The sequence below is a fragment of the Oncorhynchus mykiss genome, chromosome 31 (genome assembly GCF_013265735.2).
Source record: "Oncorhynchus mykiss isolate Arlee chromosome 31, USDA_OmykA_1.1, whole genome shotgun sequence".
Taxonomy (NCBI): domain Eukaryota; kingdom Metazoa; phylum Chordata; class Actinopteri; order Salmoniformes; family Salmonidae; genus Oncorhynchus; species Oncorhynchus mykiss.
This window is the reverse complement of record NC_050571.1, coordinates 11,470,152-11,485,716: the sequence shown is the minus strand read 5'-3', so window position 1 is coordinate 11,485,716 and position 15,565 is coordinate 11,470,152. Positions and strand designations below refer to the sequence as shown.

The 15,565-nt window shown below is 45.3% G+C and overlaps 1 protein-coding gene across 1 annotated transcript; it reads left to right on the top strand.

Moving 5' to 3' along the window:
* The first annotated feature begins 2,693 nt into the window (after positions 1 to 2,693).
* Positions 2,694 to 4,389, top strand: LOC110504563 (BTB/POZ domain-containing protein KCTD12). Its single transcript, XM_021583329.2, has one exon. The coding sequence runs from the start codon at positions 3,513 to 3,515 to the stop codon at positions 4,362 to 4,364; it is 852 nt and encodes a 283-aa protein (XP_021439004.1). The 5' UTR covers positions 2,694 to 3,512; the 3' UTR covers positions 4,365 to 4,389.
* Positions 4,390 to 15,565: the final 11,176 nt, after the last annotated feature.

Genomic DNA, 15,565 nt, shown 5'->3' with positions numbered 1-15,565 from the left:
GAGAGGTGAGGGCATGTAGCCTAGTGGTAAGAGAGAGGAGGGCATGTAGCCTAGTGGTAGGAGAGGTGAGGGCATGTAGCCTAGTGGTAGGAGAGGTGAGGGCATGTAGCCTAGTGGTAAGAGAGGTGAGGGCATGTAGCCTAGTGGTAAGAGAGGTGAGGGCATGTAGCCTAGTGGTAAGAGGTGAGGGCATGTAACCTAGTGGTTGGAGAGGTGAGGGCATGTAGCCTAGTGGTAAGAGAGGTGAGGGCATGTAGCCTAGTGGTAAGAGAGGAGAGGGCATGTAGCCTAGTGGTAAGAGAGGTGAGGGCATGTAGCCTAGTGGTAGGAGAGGTGAGGGCATGTAACCTAGTGGTTGGAGAGGTGAGGTCATGTAGCCTAGTGGTAAGAAAGGAGAGGGCATGTAGCCTAGTGGTAAGAGAGGAGAGGGCATGTAGCCTAGTGGTAAGAGAGGTGAGGGCATGTAGCCTAGTGGTAGGAGAGGTGAGGGCATGTAACCTAGTGGTTGGAGAGGTGAGGTCATGTAGCCTAGTGGTAAGAAAGGAGAGGGCATGTAGCCTAGTGGTAAGAGAGGAGAGGGCATGTAGCCTAGTGGTAAGAGAGGTGAGGGCATGTAGCCTAGTGGTAAGAGAGGTGAGGGCATGTAGCCTAGTGGTAAGAGAGGTGAGGGCATGTAGCCTAGTGGTAGGAGAGGTGAGGGCATGTAGCCTAGTGGTAGGAGAGGTGAGGGCATGTAGCCTAGTGGTAAGAGAGGTGAGGGCATGTAGCCTAGTGGTAAGAGAGGTGAGGGCATGTAGCCTAGTGGTAGGAGAGGCGAGGGCATGTAGCCTAGTGGTAGGAAAGGCGAGGGCATGTAGCCTAATGGTTGGAGAGGCGAGCGCATGTAGCCTAGTGGTAGGAGAGGTGAGGGCATGCAGCCTAGTGGTAAGAGAGGTGAGGGCATGCAGCCTAGTGGTAGGAGAGGTGAGGGCATGTAGCCTAGTGGTAAGAGAGGTGAGGGCATGTAGCCTAGTAGTTGGAGAGGTGAGGGCATGTAGCCTATTTGTAAGAGAGGTGAGGGCATGTAGCCTAGTGGTAAGAGAGGTGAGGGCATGTAACCTAGTGGTTGGAGAGGTGAGGTCATGTAGCCTACTGGTAAGAAAGGAGAGGGCATGTAGCCTAGTGGTAAGAGAGGAGAGGGCATGTAGCCTAGTGGTAAGAGAGGTGAGGGCATGTAGCCTAGTGGTAAGAGAGGTGAGGGCATGTAGCCTAGTGGTAAGAGAGGTGAGGGCATGTAGCCTAGTGGTAGGAGAGGTGAGGGCATGTAGCCTAGTGGTAAGAGAGGTGAGGGCATGTAGCCTAGTGGTAAGAGAGGTGAGGGCATGTAGCCTAGTGGTAGGAGAGGCGAGGGCATGTAGCCTAGTGGTAGGAAAGGCGAGGGCATGTAGCCTAATGGTTGGAGAGGCGAGCGCATGTAGCCTAGTGGTAGGAGAGGTGAGGGCATGCAGCCTAGTGGTAAGAGAGGTGAGGGCATGTAGCCTAGTGGTAGGAGAGGTGAGGGCATGTAGCCTAGTGGTAGGAGAGGTGAGGGCATGTAGCCTAGTGGTAAGAGAGGTGAGGGCATGTAGCCTAGTGGTAGGAGAGGTGAGGGCATGTAGCCTAGTGGTAGGAGAGGTGAGGGCATGTAGCCTAGTGGTAGGAGAGGTGAGGGCATGTAGCCTAGTTGTAAGAGAGGTGAGGGCATGTAGCCTAGTGGTAGGAGAGGTGAGGGCATGTAGCCTAGTGGTAAGAGAGGTGAGGGCATGTAGCCTAGTAGTTGGAGAGGTGATGGCATGTAGCCTATTGGTAAGAGAGGTGAGGGCATGTAGCCTAGTGGTAAGAGAGGCGAGCCAGCAGCAGGAATGTTACCTGTTCTAATCCCGGGTCAGACAGGAAAATTCTGTCAGGAAGTGAGCAGGCTACCAAAGGGTTGCTGGTATCAAATCCTAGATACCATTGCTTGCTTTTGTGCCCTTGGACAAGGCAACCCCCCACTACAACAGCTCCCTGGGCACCCAGTCTGGCAGCCCCCGCACCTCTCCTCCAAAAAACGGTATATGTGTGTGTGTCTTTCAGAGGGGTTGGGTTAATAGCGGAAGTCAAATTTTGGTTGGACCTTGTGTGCAATTGACCAATAAAGTGATCTTAACTACAATGCAATTTAGATGTTTATTTATTTGGAATTCAAATTATATCTAACGTTTTTACGGAGTGCTCAATGTTTTGTATTTAGTCTTGGGTATTTGCCATTGTTGTAGTTGTAGTTATATCCGATAGGTGTCGCTGCTGTCCTGTTTTATTATAGGGATCTGAGATTTATTATAAGGATCGTTAATGACAATTCTAAGGACCCCTAGTTGGTCATTTACACCCCTGTTGACTATACTATTCACAGTTGATGTTCAAAAAGGACAAATTAATTTAAATTGACATTGCAAATCAAATTGACATCTCAATTGCTTTGCTCTATGGCTCATGACAGAAATGACATGACACCAAATGATGAATCATCTTCATAATTCCATTTGATGAATCATCTAAACAATCAAATATCTGCCTTTGTGTTTATAGCTGTAAGTGAAACTGTTAGTTTTGCATAATATAAACACTGACCCGGGCCGGGGCAAAGCTAGAGCGCGTCACCGGCAGGTAGGTGGGGTTTAACGGGGCTGATTATTTACGGTACTTTTTTGCAGCAGCAGAGCTCTCCGGGATGGCATAAGAGAGTGGCTATTACTACGGGAGGAGAAAACCTACCGAATGAAAGACAGATAGCGTCGTCCCCTCGGCGATGGCACGACTAGAGTTGTTTTTGTTCACGGCTCTAGCTCGCATTTCGTCTGGGAATTCTGCTTCCTTTATTGGCTATTCCTGATCCGTACTCCAACCGACACCTCCAATTATGGATTGTACTGAAGTTCCACCTTTTGTATTTTTGCGTCAAGACAATCGGGCGAAATAAGAGGAAACGATCAAGGACTGCTGTGACCTATTATCCATTCCGGACTGTTCTCCATATATAGACAAGATTCGTTGAGAAATGCAAGCGTGAACGAATTTTGGTAGGATATTTTGTTTTAATCCTCGGGTGCAATTTTCAGGATATTCCATTGGTTTACGCGTAAAGGACATGGACACAAGGTGTTTAGAATAGTAGTTAGAATAGATGCCTTCGTGTTGTCAAGTTTTGCTATTAACGGCCTGAGATGATATAACTGCAGTTTAGGTGATTGCTTTGCTCTTTTAGGAATAGTGCGCTGCTGTAGTTAAGCCCTTTTTTATCAGCTGATCACCTTTAGGGTTTCAGAAATACCCTTTTGTTCAGAAAACTCATTTTTTTTAATTCAAATGTATTTCATTTGAACGCAAGTAACCTATTCTGAGCTGCTGTGTACAGTTGTAGGCTATAACTTGGAAACAAATATCCCCACCTCACTAGCAAGGTGACAGTAGGAGTAGGGTTGCAGAGTTCTCTGTAACAAACGGCCATAGCCATGGCTCTGCCCGATAACACCCCCAGCATTCCTTTAGAGGAAGCAGTCATCTTCCCTGAGGTAGTAGAGCTGAACGTGGGCGGCCAGGTGTACATCACTCGCTACTCAACCCTCGTCAGCGTACCAGACTCTCTCCTGTGGGAGATGTTTAGCAGGAAATCCACCAAAGGGTTGGCGAGGGACACCAAGGGCCGTTTCTTCCTGGACCGAGATGGTTTCCTGTTCCGGTATATTCTGGACTACATGAGAGATCAGCAGCTGGTGCTCCCTGACCACTTCCCAGAACGGGGTCGCCTGCAGCGGGAGGCTGAGTTCTTCAACCTACCTGAGCTCATAAAGATCCTGGCGCCCAAACTCAGCAAGCAGAACTCGCTGGGCGACGAGGGGTGTCAGAGTGACCCGGAGGACTCCTCACCAGGCATCGACACCGGGCGCAACCTAGCCTCGCTGGGCACTGCCGCCTGCGCCAGTCTGGTCCCCAGCGGAGACGGTAAACGCTCGGGATTCATCACCATCGGTTATCGCGGCTCCTATACTTTGGGGCGCGACAGCCAGACCGACGCCAAGTTCAGACGTGTTGCTCGCATTATGGTCTGTGGCAAGACGTCGCTGGCTAAAGAGGTGTTTGGGGAGACGCTGAACGAGAGCCGGGACCCGGACCGACCCCCAGAGCGCTACACGTCACGCTACTACCTCAAATTCACCTTCCTGGAGCAGGCCTTTGACAAGCTGGCAGACGCTGGGTTTCACATGGTGGCCTGTAACTCCACGGGGACCTGCGCCTTCGCTCACGAGCAGACGGACGACAAGATCTGGACCAGCTACACTGAATACGTGTTCTACCGTGAGTGAGGTCATCATCAGCCCTGGTCCCCGGTCCCCCTAGTGGTCCCCAGCATCCAGCCTCTACCCTCGTCTCCCTGTATCCAGTCCTGGATCCCCTCGTCTCCCTGTATCCAGCCCTGGGCCCCCTCGTCTTCCTGTATCCAGTCCTGGATCCCCTCGTCTCCCTGTATCCAGTCCTGGATCCCCTCATCTCCCTGTATCCAGTCCTGGATCCCCTCGTCTCCCTGTATCCAGCCCTGGATCCCCTCGTCTCCCTGTATCCAGCCCTGGGCCCCCTCGTCTCCCTGTATCCAGCCCTGGGCCCCCTCGTCTCCCTGTATCCAGCCCTGGGCCCCCTTGCATCCCTGGATCCATCAATTATTCCCTTGCCTCCTGGACCCCAGCCTCCAGCCCCTACCCCCTGGCTCTTTGGCCCCCTTAGTGCTCCCTAGCCCCCAGCCCTGGATTCCTGCTTCAAGCACCCCTGGCCCCAATCTCCATGGGCCCTGGCCCCATGCGTCAAGCCCCCCTGCCTCCAACCAGCCGTCCCCTCTCTCCATATTTTTCTCTCACCCATCAGCTGTAATCCTTACCACCTCTGCGGTCCCCTCTCCTGATCCAGCTATAACCCAACCATTGCCCCAGCACCAAGCCTCAGAGACCTGACCACAGCCCCCCTAACCATCCTACAGAGACTGCTCCCCCCACCCTCCATGTACTGTCCTTCCTCTTGTATATAGTATCTGCCTTGGTGAAGCACAATGCTGTGTGTAAAAGAGCTTGTTTAGTCCAGTTCAGGTCCTGCCTGGTCTGTACCTTTAGCAGGCTGGAGGGGCCAATCGGAAAAGGGCCTAGATTGAAGTACTATTTTGTTCTGAATCTCTCCAGCAGACCCTCCTACTCCTCTGAACTAAAATGGCCAAATAATGTGACATCTAAGCAGCCTAGAGGAAGGAGAGAGAGAGAGAGAGCGAGAGAGTAACCAGCCGGGCCCCCAAAAGAAAGTCTTTCATTTCCTCCATCCCCTCTTCTTATTTTCCTTATATGTCTGAGACCAAACTGTTGGGAAAGGGGCCGTGCACGTGTTCTACCGTGAGTGAGGTCATCATCAGCCCTGGTCCCCGGTCCCCCTAGTGGTCCCCAGCATCCAGCCTCTACCCTCATTCAAATGGGGTGGCAGGTTGCCTAGTGGTTAGAGGCAGGTAGCCTAGTGGTTAGAGTGTAGAGGCGGAAGGTTGCCTAGTGGTTAGAGTGTAGAGGCGGCAGGTTGCCTAGTGGTTAGAGTGTAGAGGCGGCAGGTTGCCTAGTGGCGGCAGGTTGCCTAGTTAGAGTGTAGAGGCGGCAGGTTGCCTAGTGGTTAGAGGCAGGTTGCCTAGTGGTTAGAGTGTAGAGGCGGCAGGTTGCCTAGTGGTTAGAGGCAGGTTGCCTAGTGGTTAGAGGCAGGTTGCCTAGTGGTTAGAGGCAGGTTGCCTAGTGGTTAGAGGCAGGTAGCCTAGTGGTTAGAGGCAGGTAGCCTAGTGGTTAGAGGCAGGTAGCCTAGTGGTTAGAGGCAGGTAGCCTAGTGGTTAGAGGCAGGTAGCCTAGTGGTTAGAGGCAGGTAGCCTAGTGGTTAGAGGCAGGTTGCCTAGTGGTTAGAGGCAGGTTGCCTAGTGGTTAGAGGCAGGTTGCCTAGTGGTTAGAGGCAGGTTGCCTAGTGGTTAGAGGCAGGTTGCCTAGTGGTTAGAGGCAGGTAGCCTAGTGGTTAGAGGCAGGTAGCCTAGTGGTTAGAGGCAGGTAGCCTAGTGGTTAGAGGCAGGTTGCCTAGTGGTTAGAGCGTTGGACTAGTAACTGAAAGGTTGCAAGATCGAATCCCCGAGCTGACACGGTAAATATCTGTCATTCTGCCCCTGAACAAGCAGTTAACCCACTGTTCCTAGACCAGTTAACCCACTGTTCCTAGGCCGTCATTGAAAATAAGAACTTGTTCTTAACTGACTTGCCTAGTTGAATAAAGGTAAAATAAAAAAATTATTATCTTTTTCTTGTAAAGATAACGCCTCACCTTTTGTTAAGTCTCTGCTTGTGAAGACAACCAGCTTACATGATGCCACCTTGTCTCACAAAAAAGCACAGTGAACTCCTTATAAGGTAAAAGAAGATCTATATGGACCATCAATATCCTCTCGAGCTGTTCATGTATATATTCTTTAGGACAACCCAGGTATTTGCAATCTAGAGGGGATCCTTAAGGCTAGAAAAACAACGCTGGGTCTTGTCCGAGAGTCAAAGCTAACAAACAAGGGGAAAAAATGCGAGAAAAGATCAAGTTGTGTGTTTGACTGCAAGAAAGAGAAATAAGTGGTTTTAGTACAGAGTGGTTTTAGTACAGGGTGAGGGTTTGTCGGAAATGGCACCCTATCCTCTATGTAGTGCACTACTTTTGACCAAAGCCCTATGCAGGCCCTGGGGAATAGGGTGGTTGAAGTGTGTTATTTGATTGTTCGAAGGAGTGTTGAGAATTCTAATCGTCCATGGCCCATGCCTGGAAGACCAGAGGAGATGTGTTACATCACAATGTCCACAGAACCTCTCCTACCCATCCTCGTACTCTTCCTCCTCCTCTCATCTTGGTTTTTATACCGCCTCTCTTGTTATTGAATGCCCACAGCATTTTGGCTCTTAGCCCTCTTCTGGAACTGGTTTACATTAATGAAGGACAATCCCTTTTCTCATTGGAGTGTGTTTTTACTCTATCTATCTATCCCAAACTCTTCTATTCAGTTCAGTATTCCACTTTTAAGCTCTTTGATATTTGGTAGCTTTCATTGACTGTAATGTGTACACCCAGGAGAAGGAGACAGGTGTACGCCATTACCAGACAAAGGACGACATTCTCCCAAAACTCTAGCAGCTAAACAACCGTATAGGATAAGACATGGGTATTGTGCATATTTTTGAGGGAATGTTGTAGTACAGTTGATTCCTGATAAGTGCACCTCTTATAAGTGCAAAATCACTGGTTAGTGCACGTCGTCAGTACAGTCACACCAGTTGTATTTTAGGAATTGACTGTAGTAGGACTGAACAGTAATTGTACCCACAGCAACTATAACCACAGTAACAGAAGAAAGTGAGTGAATGGTTAAGAGGGGTTAAGTGGTATGGGGTAATTTTCAGGTATACCCTCAGGGCAAGTCTGCATATCAACAACAACCTCACAACTTCAACCAACAGTACCTCAGTAGGTCAAATAAAGCTTGAGAATCATCTCCAATACCAAGAAACACTAATTATCTGAAAAGGCTAAACATGTACCAGTAATAATCAATGGATCAACTAGTAATATGACTTGTAAACTATATGACTTGTAAAGTACAGAATATTCTCCCTGACAAAGAGAAACTCTTGTTAAAGAAACTGCCTTGACTGTTCGGTAGACGGAGTGATTTTAATGTGAGTGAAGATGTGAAGAAGACATTCTGAATACCTGACGGATGATCAATCTTTTATCGGATATCGCTAGAGTATGATAACACATTTTTAGAGTATGATGGCACATTCTTAAAGTATGATGGCACATTCTTAGAGTATGATGGCACATTCTTAGAGTGTGATGGCGTGTTCTTAGAGTGTGATGGCGCATTCTTGGAGTGTGATGGCGCATTCTAGGAGTGTGATGGCGCGTTCTAGGAGTGTGATGGCGCGTTCTTGGAGTGTGATGGCGCGTTCTTGGAGTGTGATGGCGCGTTCTTGGAGTGTGATGGCGCGTTCTTGGAGTGTGATGGCGCGTTCTTGGAGTGTGATGGCGCGTTCTTGGAGTGTGATGGCGCGTTCTTGGAGTGTGATGACGCGTTCTTAGAGTGTGATGACGCGTTCTTAGAGTGTGATGACGCGTTCTTAGAGTGTGATGGCGCGTTCTTGGAGTGTGATGGCGCGTTCTTGGAGTGTGATGGCGCGTTCTTGGAGTGTGATGGCGCGTTCTTGGAGTGTGATGGCGCGTTCTTGGAGTGTGATGGCGCGTTCTTGGAGTGTGATGACGCGTTCTTAGAGTGTGATGACGCGTTCTTAGAGTGTGATGACGCGTTCTTAGAGTGTGATGACGCGTTCTTAGAGTGTGATGGCGCGTTCTTAGAGTGTGATGGCGCGTTCTTAGAGTGTGATGGCGCGTTCTTAGAGTGTGATATCACAGTGTTGACAGGAGCATTGAGTCGTCAATGTCAGCTTCAGTGTCGATGTCACAAGTCAAACGTAGACCAAACAGCAATGGGGGGAAGCATGTTTGTCATACAGGGTGTACTGTATACCTACGGTTGCTGTACCTACTAAATGTTTGGGAACATAATTAGTGTGTGACTTTCTTTTCATAGCTTAATCTCCGTTAATCAGAACCTCTACAAAACAGTTTTTGGGTGTGTGTCAGCATATTCTTCTTGTTATACAGCAGACAAAAGGAAAATGTCGTCTGTCAATTCAAATGGGTTATTTATCTTGCATTGTACATCCTTTTATGACTTGTTTTAGTAACTAACTAGGGTAACATATTTCAGTAGTTGTGTACGCTCTCATTGATTATTATTATTATTATTATTATTATTATTATTATTGTTGTAACTGATAAGTGTTAAAAGACTATAAAATATTTCACAAGTAAATCCTTTCAAATGTTCATGTTTTTACCGAAGGGACCACAGGCCTATAAATGTAACTGTATACCGTAGTAACCTAGTATCAGTCAGACACCAGACATTACTAATTAGACCTGAATATACTGTAGTAACCTAGTATCAGTCAGACACCAGACATTACTAATTAGACCTGAATATACTGTAGTAACCTAGTATCAGTCAGACACCAGACATTACTAATTAGACCTGAATATACTGTAGTAACCTAGTATCAGTCAGACACCAGACATTACTAATTAGACCTGAATATACTGAAGTAACCTAGTATCAGTCAGACACCAGATACTACTAATTAGACCTGAATATACTGTAGTAACCTAGTATCAGTCAGACACCAGACATTACTAATTAGACCTGAATATACTGTAGTAACCTAGTATCAGTCAGACACCAGATACTACTAATTAGACCTGAATATACTGTAGTAACCTAGTATCAGTCAGACACCAGACATTACTAATTAGACCTGAATATACTGTAGTAACCTAGTATCAGTCAGACACCAGATATTAATTAACATAGTTGTTGTTGAGTGATAGCCAGGCCAGGTAGATTGCAAACAGGGATCACTGGTTTCCATCGAAACAGAGAAAACGAAGTCTCTGTATTTTTCTCCCATTGAATACAGTCAACAGTCTCTGTATTTTTCTCCCATTGAATACAGTCAACAGTCTCTGTATTTTTCTCCCATTGAATACAGTCAGTCTCTGTATTTTTCTCCCATTGCCCTCTCTGATGCTCAAACAGCAAGATGTCCAATTTCGTCGCCCACAAATGGTACAACTATCCATGTCCTGATGACGTCAGGAAATGCCTTCAAAACCAGCCAATAGGGGCAAAGTGAGCGCTATTAGCATCAAGTAGGCTTGGGTAATCCCTTGACTCTGGATCAGAAGGTTGGGTGTTTGATCCCAGTTGTGGACACTGGTTTTTATTTCTGGTTTCAACCCTATCCCAAACCCTTAACCATTTGGAATGAGTGCCTAAACTTAACCTTTAACTTTGAAAGTTGACGTTTGGAGAAATGGAACGATACAGAGCAGCAGGAGAACGTGGCTGAACATCTCATTTTGCCGAGACTGTGAGATCTTGTTGGATGGAGTTGTCTTGTGTGTGTGATGTGTGAAATAGATTTGAATTTTTTTTCTCACAATTAAGTATGAATCCACTCAACCCTTGTTATGTAAAGTGAGGTGAGTGAGTCTATTAAGTATGAATCAAGTCAATGAATCATAACCTTTATATAAAGTGAGTAAGTCATAAATATTTGAAATGGCTTCGATGTCGGAAGCTCTCAAAATATTCTCAGTCTGGCGCTCGCTCGCACGCACACACACACACGTTAAAATCTTTATGTGCTGCCTCTCTCTTCTAGATCTGTCTATTTTTGGATGACGGCGGTGGAATCCTCTATAGTGTTGTCACAGTGCCTGGAATGTTTTTCCGACCAATCCAAACTGAGTCTGGAGTTAAGGAGGCGGTGGTATGAGTGTGGGTTTGGTCTCGTCAGTGAGTGACTGCACATCCACATCGTAGTGTAAAACGCCACAGCAAGCCATTAGCTGCAAGGTGCAGAAGCACATTGAGGGACTTTCAGAAGGTAGTGTTCATGCTATGACCCCATAACCTCTCTGGTTAACGATGAGGCTCAGCGGTCATCAGTAATTACTTTGCTACTATTGGCCTATTTATTGCCTTACCTCCTTACTCCATTTGCACACACTGTATACAGATTTTCTATAATGTTATTGACTGTATGTTTGTTTATTCCATGTGTAACTCTGTTGTTGTTTTTGTCACACTGCTTTGCTTTATCTTGGCCAGGTCACAGTTGTAAATTAAAACTTGTTCTCAACTGGCCTACCTGGTTAAATAAAGGTGTTCTCACCTGGCCTACCTGGTTAAATAAAGGTGTTCTCACCTGGCCTACCTGGTTAAATAAAGGTGTTCTCACCTGGCCTACCTGGTTAAATAAAGGGGAAAAAAACTAAAAAAACACTGTTGATGTAATAGTGTCACTTAAATACGATGAAGCTATCCCGGATGGTGATCTAAAGCTGGTTTGAAAAGTCTAGCATGTTTGGTTGTGAGCCATATAGTGAGCAGGTGTGAACAGTCACCAGAATACCATGTCATGATCGTACAATAAAGACATTGTATCATGCATGGTTCTTATCTACCTTTTTTAATATGCTGTCCAGAATCTTGTACGGTAAGATAGTTACACTAAGCATGCATTCATAACACTGTGTCATCTACCTCCTCTTTCTGTTATTATATTTCTCACCTTCTCGGTCTTCACATGTCCTTCAGAACACAACATGTGAGAGGGGGAGTATTATAGAGTGTTCCGGAATCTACTGGAATGTAGCTATAGAGTGCTCCGGAGTGTTCTAGAGTGTTGCTATTAGAGCCCTCTAGCACCAGACAACATTAGTACTGGTGCTCTATGTGTGGACTGGAGAGTGGAGTAGAGAGAGCCAGGGAAACAGTAGGCCTTACACTGTAGCTTAGCCTTGAAAGTCCCTGAGCCAGAGAGAGATAAGGCCCTGTGCATCTTCAGGACAACATGCCTTCAGCAGTCAGCTTCAATCTCTGTGTTTGCAGAACAAATTACACCCTGTTCCCTATGTCGTCCCTATGTCGTTCCTATACATAGAGGGAATATATATACACACAGAGGGAATAGATACACACATAGAGGGAATATATATACACAGAGGGAATATATATACACACAGAGGGAATAGATACACACATAGAGGGAATATATATACACAGAGGGAATATATATACACACAGAGGGAATAGATACACACATAGAGGGAATATATATACACAGAGGGAATAGATATACACACAGAGGGAATAGATACACACATAGAGGGAATATATATACACAGAGGGAATAGATATACACACAGAGGGAATAGATATATACACAGAGACGGAATAGATACAGTGGGGCAAAAAATAATTTAGTCAGCCACCAATTGTGAAATTTCTCCCACTTAAAAAGATGAGAGAGGCCTGTAATTTTCATCATAGGTACACTTCAACTATGACAGACAAAATGAGAAAGAAATCCAGAAAATCACATTGTAGGATTTTTTATTAATTTATTTGCTATGGTGGAAAATAAGTATTTGGTCAATAACAAAAGTTTATCTCAATACTTTGTTATATACCCTTTGTTGGCAATGACAGAGGTCAAACGTTTTCTGTAAGTCTTCACAAGGTTTTCACACACTGTTGCTGGTATTTTGGCCCATTCCTCCATGCAGATCTCCTCTAGAGCAGTGGTGTTTTGGGGCTGTTGCTGGGCAACACAGACTTTCAACTCCCCCTAAAGATTTTCTATGGGGTTGAGATCTGGAGACTGGCTAGGCCACTCCAGGACCTTGAAATGCTTCTTACAAAGCCACTCCTTCGTTGCCCGGGCGGTGTGTCATTGTCATGCTGAAAGACCCAGCCACGTTTCATCTTCAATGCCCTTGCTGATGTAAGGAGGTTTTCACTCAAAATCTCACGATACATGACCCCATTCATTCTTTCCTTTACACGGATCAGTCGTCCTGGTCCCTTTGCTGAAAAACAGCCCCAAAGCATGATGTTTCCACCCCCATGCTTCACAGTAGGTATGGTGTTCTTTGGATACAACTCAGCATTCAGTTTATTTGAATAGAAAATACGTTTCTAGATACAGCAGTGCAATCTCATATTCTCGTCAATGTAGAGATGTTGGTATGAATTATACATCAATAGAGGGCTCACCCATGTAGACATTACGCTACTGCATCCAAATGGCACCCTATCTCCTATACAGATCACTACTTTAGACCTGAGCCCTATATAGTGCACTACTTTAGACCAGAACCGAATATAGTGCACCACTTTAGACCAGAGCCCTATATAGTGCACTACTTTAGACCAGATCCTTATATAGTGCACCACTTTAGACCAGAGCCCTATATAGTGAACCACTTTAGACCAGAGCCCTATATAGTGCACCACTTTAGACCAGAGCCCTATATAGTGCACCACTTTAGACCAGAGACCTATATAGTGCACCACTTTAGACCAGAGCCCTATATAGTGCACCACTTTAGACCAGAGCCCTATATAGTGCACCACTTTAGACCTGAACCCTATATAGTGCACCACTTTAGACCTGAGCCCTATATAGTACACCACTTTAGACCAGAGCCCTATATAGTGCACCGCTTTAGACCTGAGCCCTATATAGTGCACCACTTTAGACCTGAGCCCTATATAGTGCACCACTTTAGACCTGAGCCCTATATAGTGCACCACTTTAGACCAGAGCCCTATATAGTGCACTACTTTAGATCTGAGCCCTATATATTGCACCACTTTAGACCTGAGCCCTACATAGTGCTCTACTTTAGACCTGAGCCCTATATAGTGCACTACTTTAGACCAGAGCCCTATATAGTGCACCACTTTAGACCTGAGCCCTATGTAGTGCACCACTTTAGACCAGAGCCTATAAGGCTGCACCACTTTAGACCAGAGCCCTATATAGTGCACTACTTTAGACCAGAGCCCTATATAGTGCACTACTTTAGACCTGAGCCCTATATAGTGCACTACTTTAGACCTGAGCCCTATATAGTGCACTACTTTAGACCTGAGCCCTATATAGTGCACTACTTTAGACCTGAGCCCTATATAGTGCACTACTTTAGACCTGAGCCCTATATAGCGCACTGCAAGGCAACATGTTTATTCAACAAGGTGTGTGTATGTTCATCTGTCAGACCACATACGGCAGATATTTATTCATAAAGACAAATAGCTACACTCTCTCCTTCCAGGGTAATATTATAACTACTCTCTCCTTCCAGGGCAATATTATAACTACTCTCTCTCTACTTCCAGGGTAATATTATAGCTACTCTCTATCCCCTTCCAGGGTAATATTATAGCTACTCTCTCCTTCCAGGGTAATATTATAACTACTCTCTCCTTCCAGGGTAATATTATAACTACTCTCTCCTTCCAGGGTAAAATTATAACTACTCTCTCCTTCCAAGGTAATATTATAACTACTCTCTCCTTCCAGGGTAATATTATAACTACTCTCTCCTTCCAGGGTAAAATTATAACTACTCTCTCCTTCCAGGGTAAAATTATAACTACTCTCTCCTTCCAGGGTGATATTATAGCTACACTCTCCTTCCAGGGTAATATTATAACTACTCTCTCCTTCCAGGGTGATATTATAGCTACTCTCTATCCCCTTCCAGGGTAATATTATAACTACTCTCTATCCCCTTCCAGGGTAATATTATAACTACTCTCTATCCCCTTCCAGGGTAATATTATAACTACTCTCTCCTTCCAGGGTAAAATTATAACTACTCTCTCCTTCCAGGGTAAAATTATAACTACTCTCTCCTTCCAGGGTAATATTATAACTACTCTCTCCTTCCAGGGTAAAATTATAACTACTCTCTCTCTCCTTCCAGGGTTATATTATACCTACTCTCTCTCTCCTTTTAGGGTAATATTATACCTACTCTCTCTCTCCTTCCAGGGTTATATTATACCTACTCTCTCTCTCCTTCCAGGGTAATATTATAACTACTCTCTCCATCCAGGTTAATATTATACCTACTCTCTATCCCCTTTCAGGGTAATATTATAACTACTCTCTCTTTCCAGGGTAATATTATAACCACTCTCTCCTTCCAGTGTAATATTATAGCTACTCTCTATCCCCTTCCAGGGTAATATTATAATGACTCTCTCTCTCCTTCCAGGGTAATATTATAACCTCTCTCCTTCCAGGGTAATATAATACCTACTCTCTCTCTCCTTCCAGGGTAATATTATAACTACTCTCTCCTTCCAGGGTAATATTATACCTACTCTCTATCCCCTTCCAGGGTAATATTATAGCTACTCTCTCTCCTTACAGTGTAATATTATAACTACTCTCTCTCTCCTTCCAGGGTAATATTATAAAAAACTCTCTCCTTCCAGGGTAATATTATACCTACTCTCTATCCCCTTCCAGGGTAATATTATAACTACTCTCTCTCTCCTTCCAGGGTAATATTATAACTACTCTCTCCTTCCAGGGTAATATTATACCTACTCTCTATCCCCTTCCAGGGTAATATTATAGCTACTCTCTCTCCTTACAGTGTAATATAATACCTACTCTCTCTCTCCTTCCAGGGTAATATTATAACTACTCTCTCCTTCCAGGGTAATATTATACCTACTCTCTATCCCCTTCCAGGGTAATATTATACCTACTCTCTATCCCCTTCCAGGGTAATATTATAGCTACTCTCTCTCCTTACAGTGTAATATTATAACTACTCTCTATCTCCTTCCAGGGTAATATTATAACTACTCTCTATCCCCTTCCAGGGTAATACTATAGCTACTCTCTCCTTCCAGGGTAATATTATAACTACTCTCTATCCCCTTCCAGGGTAATATTATAACTACTCTCGCTCTCCTTCAAGGGTAATATTATAGCTACTCTCTGTCCCCTTCCAGGGTAATATTATAACTACTCTCTCTCCT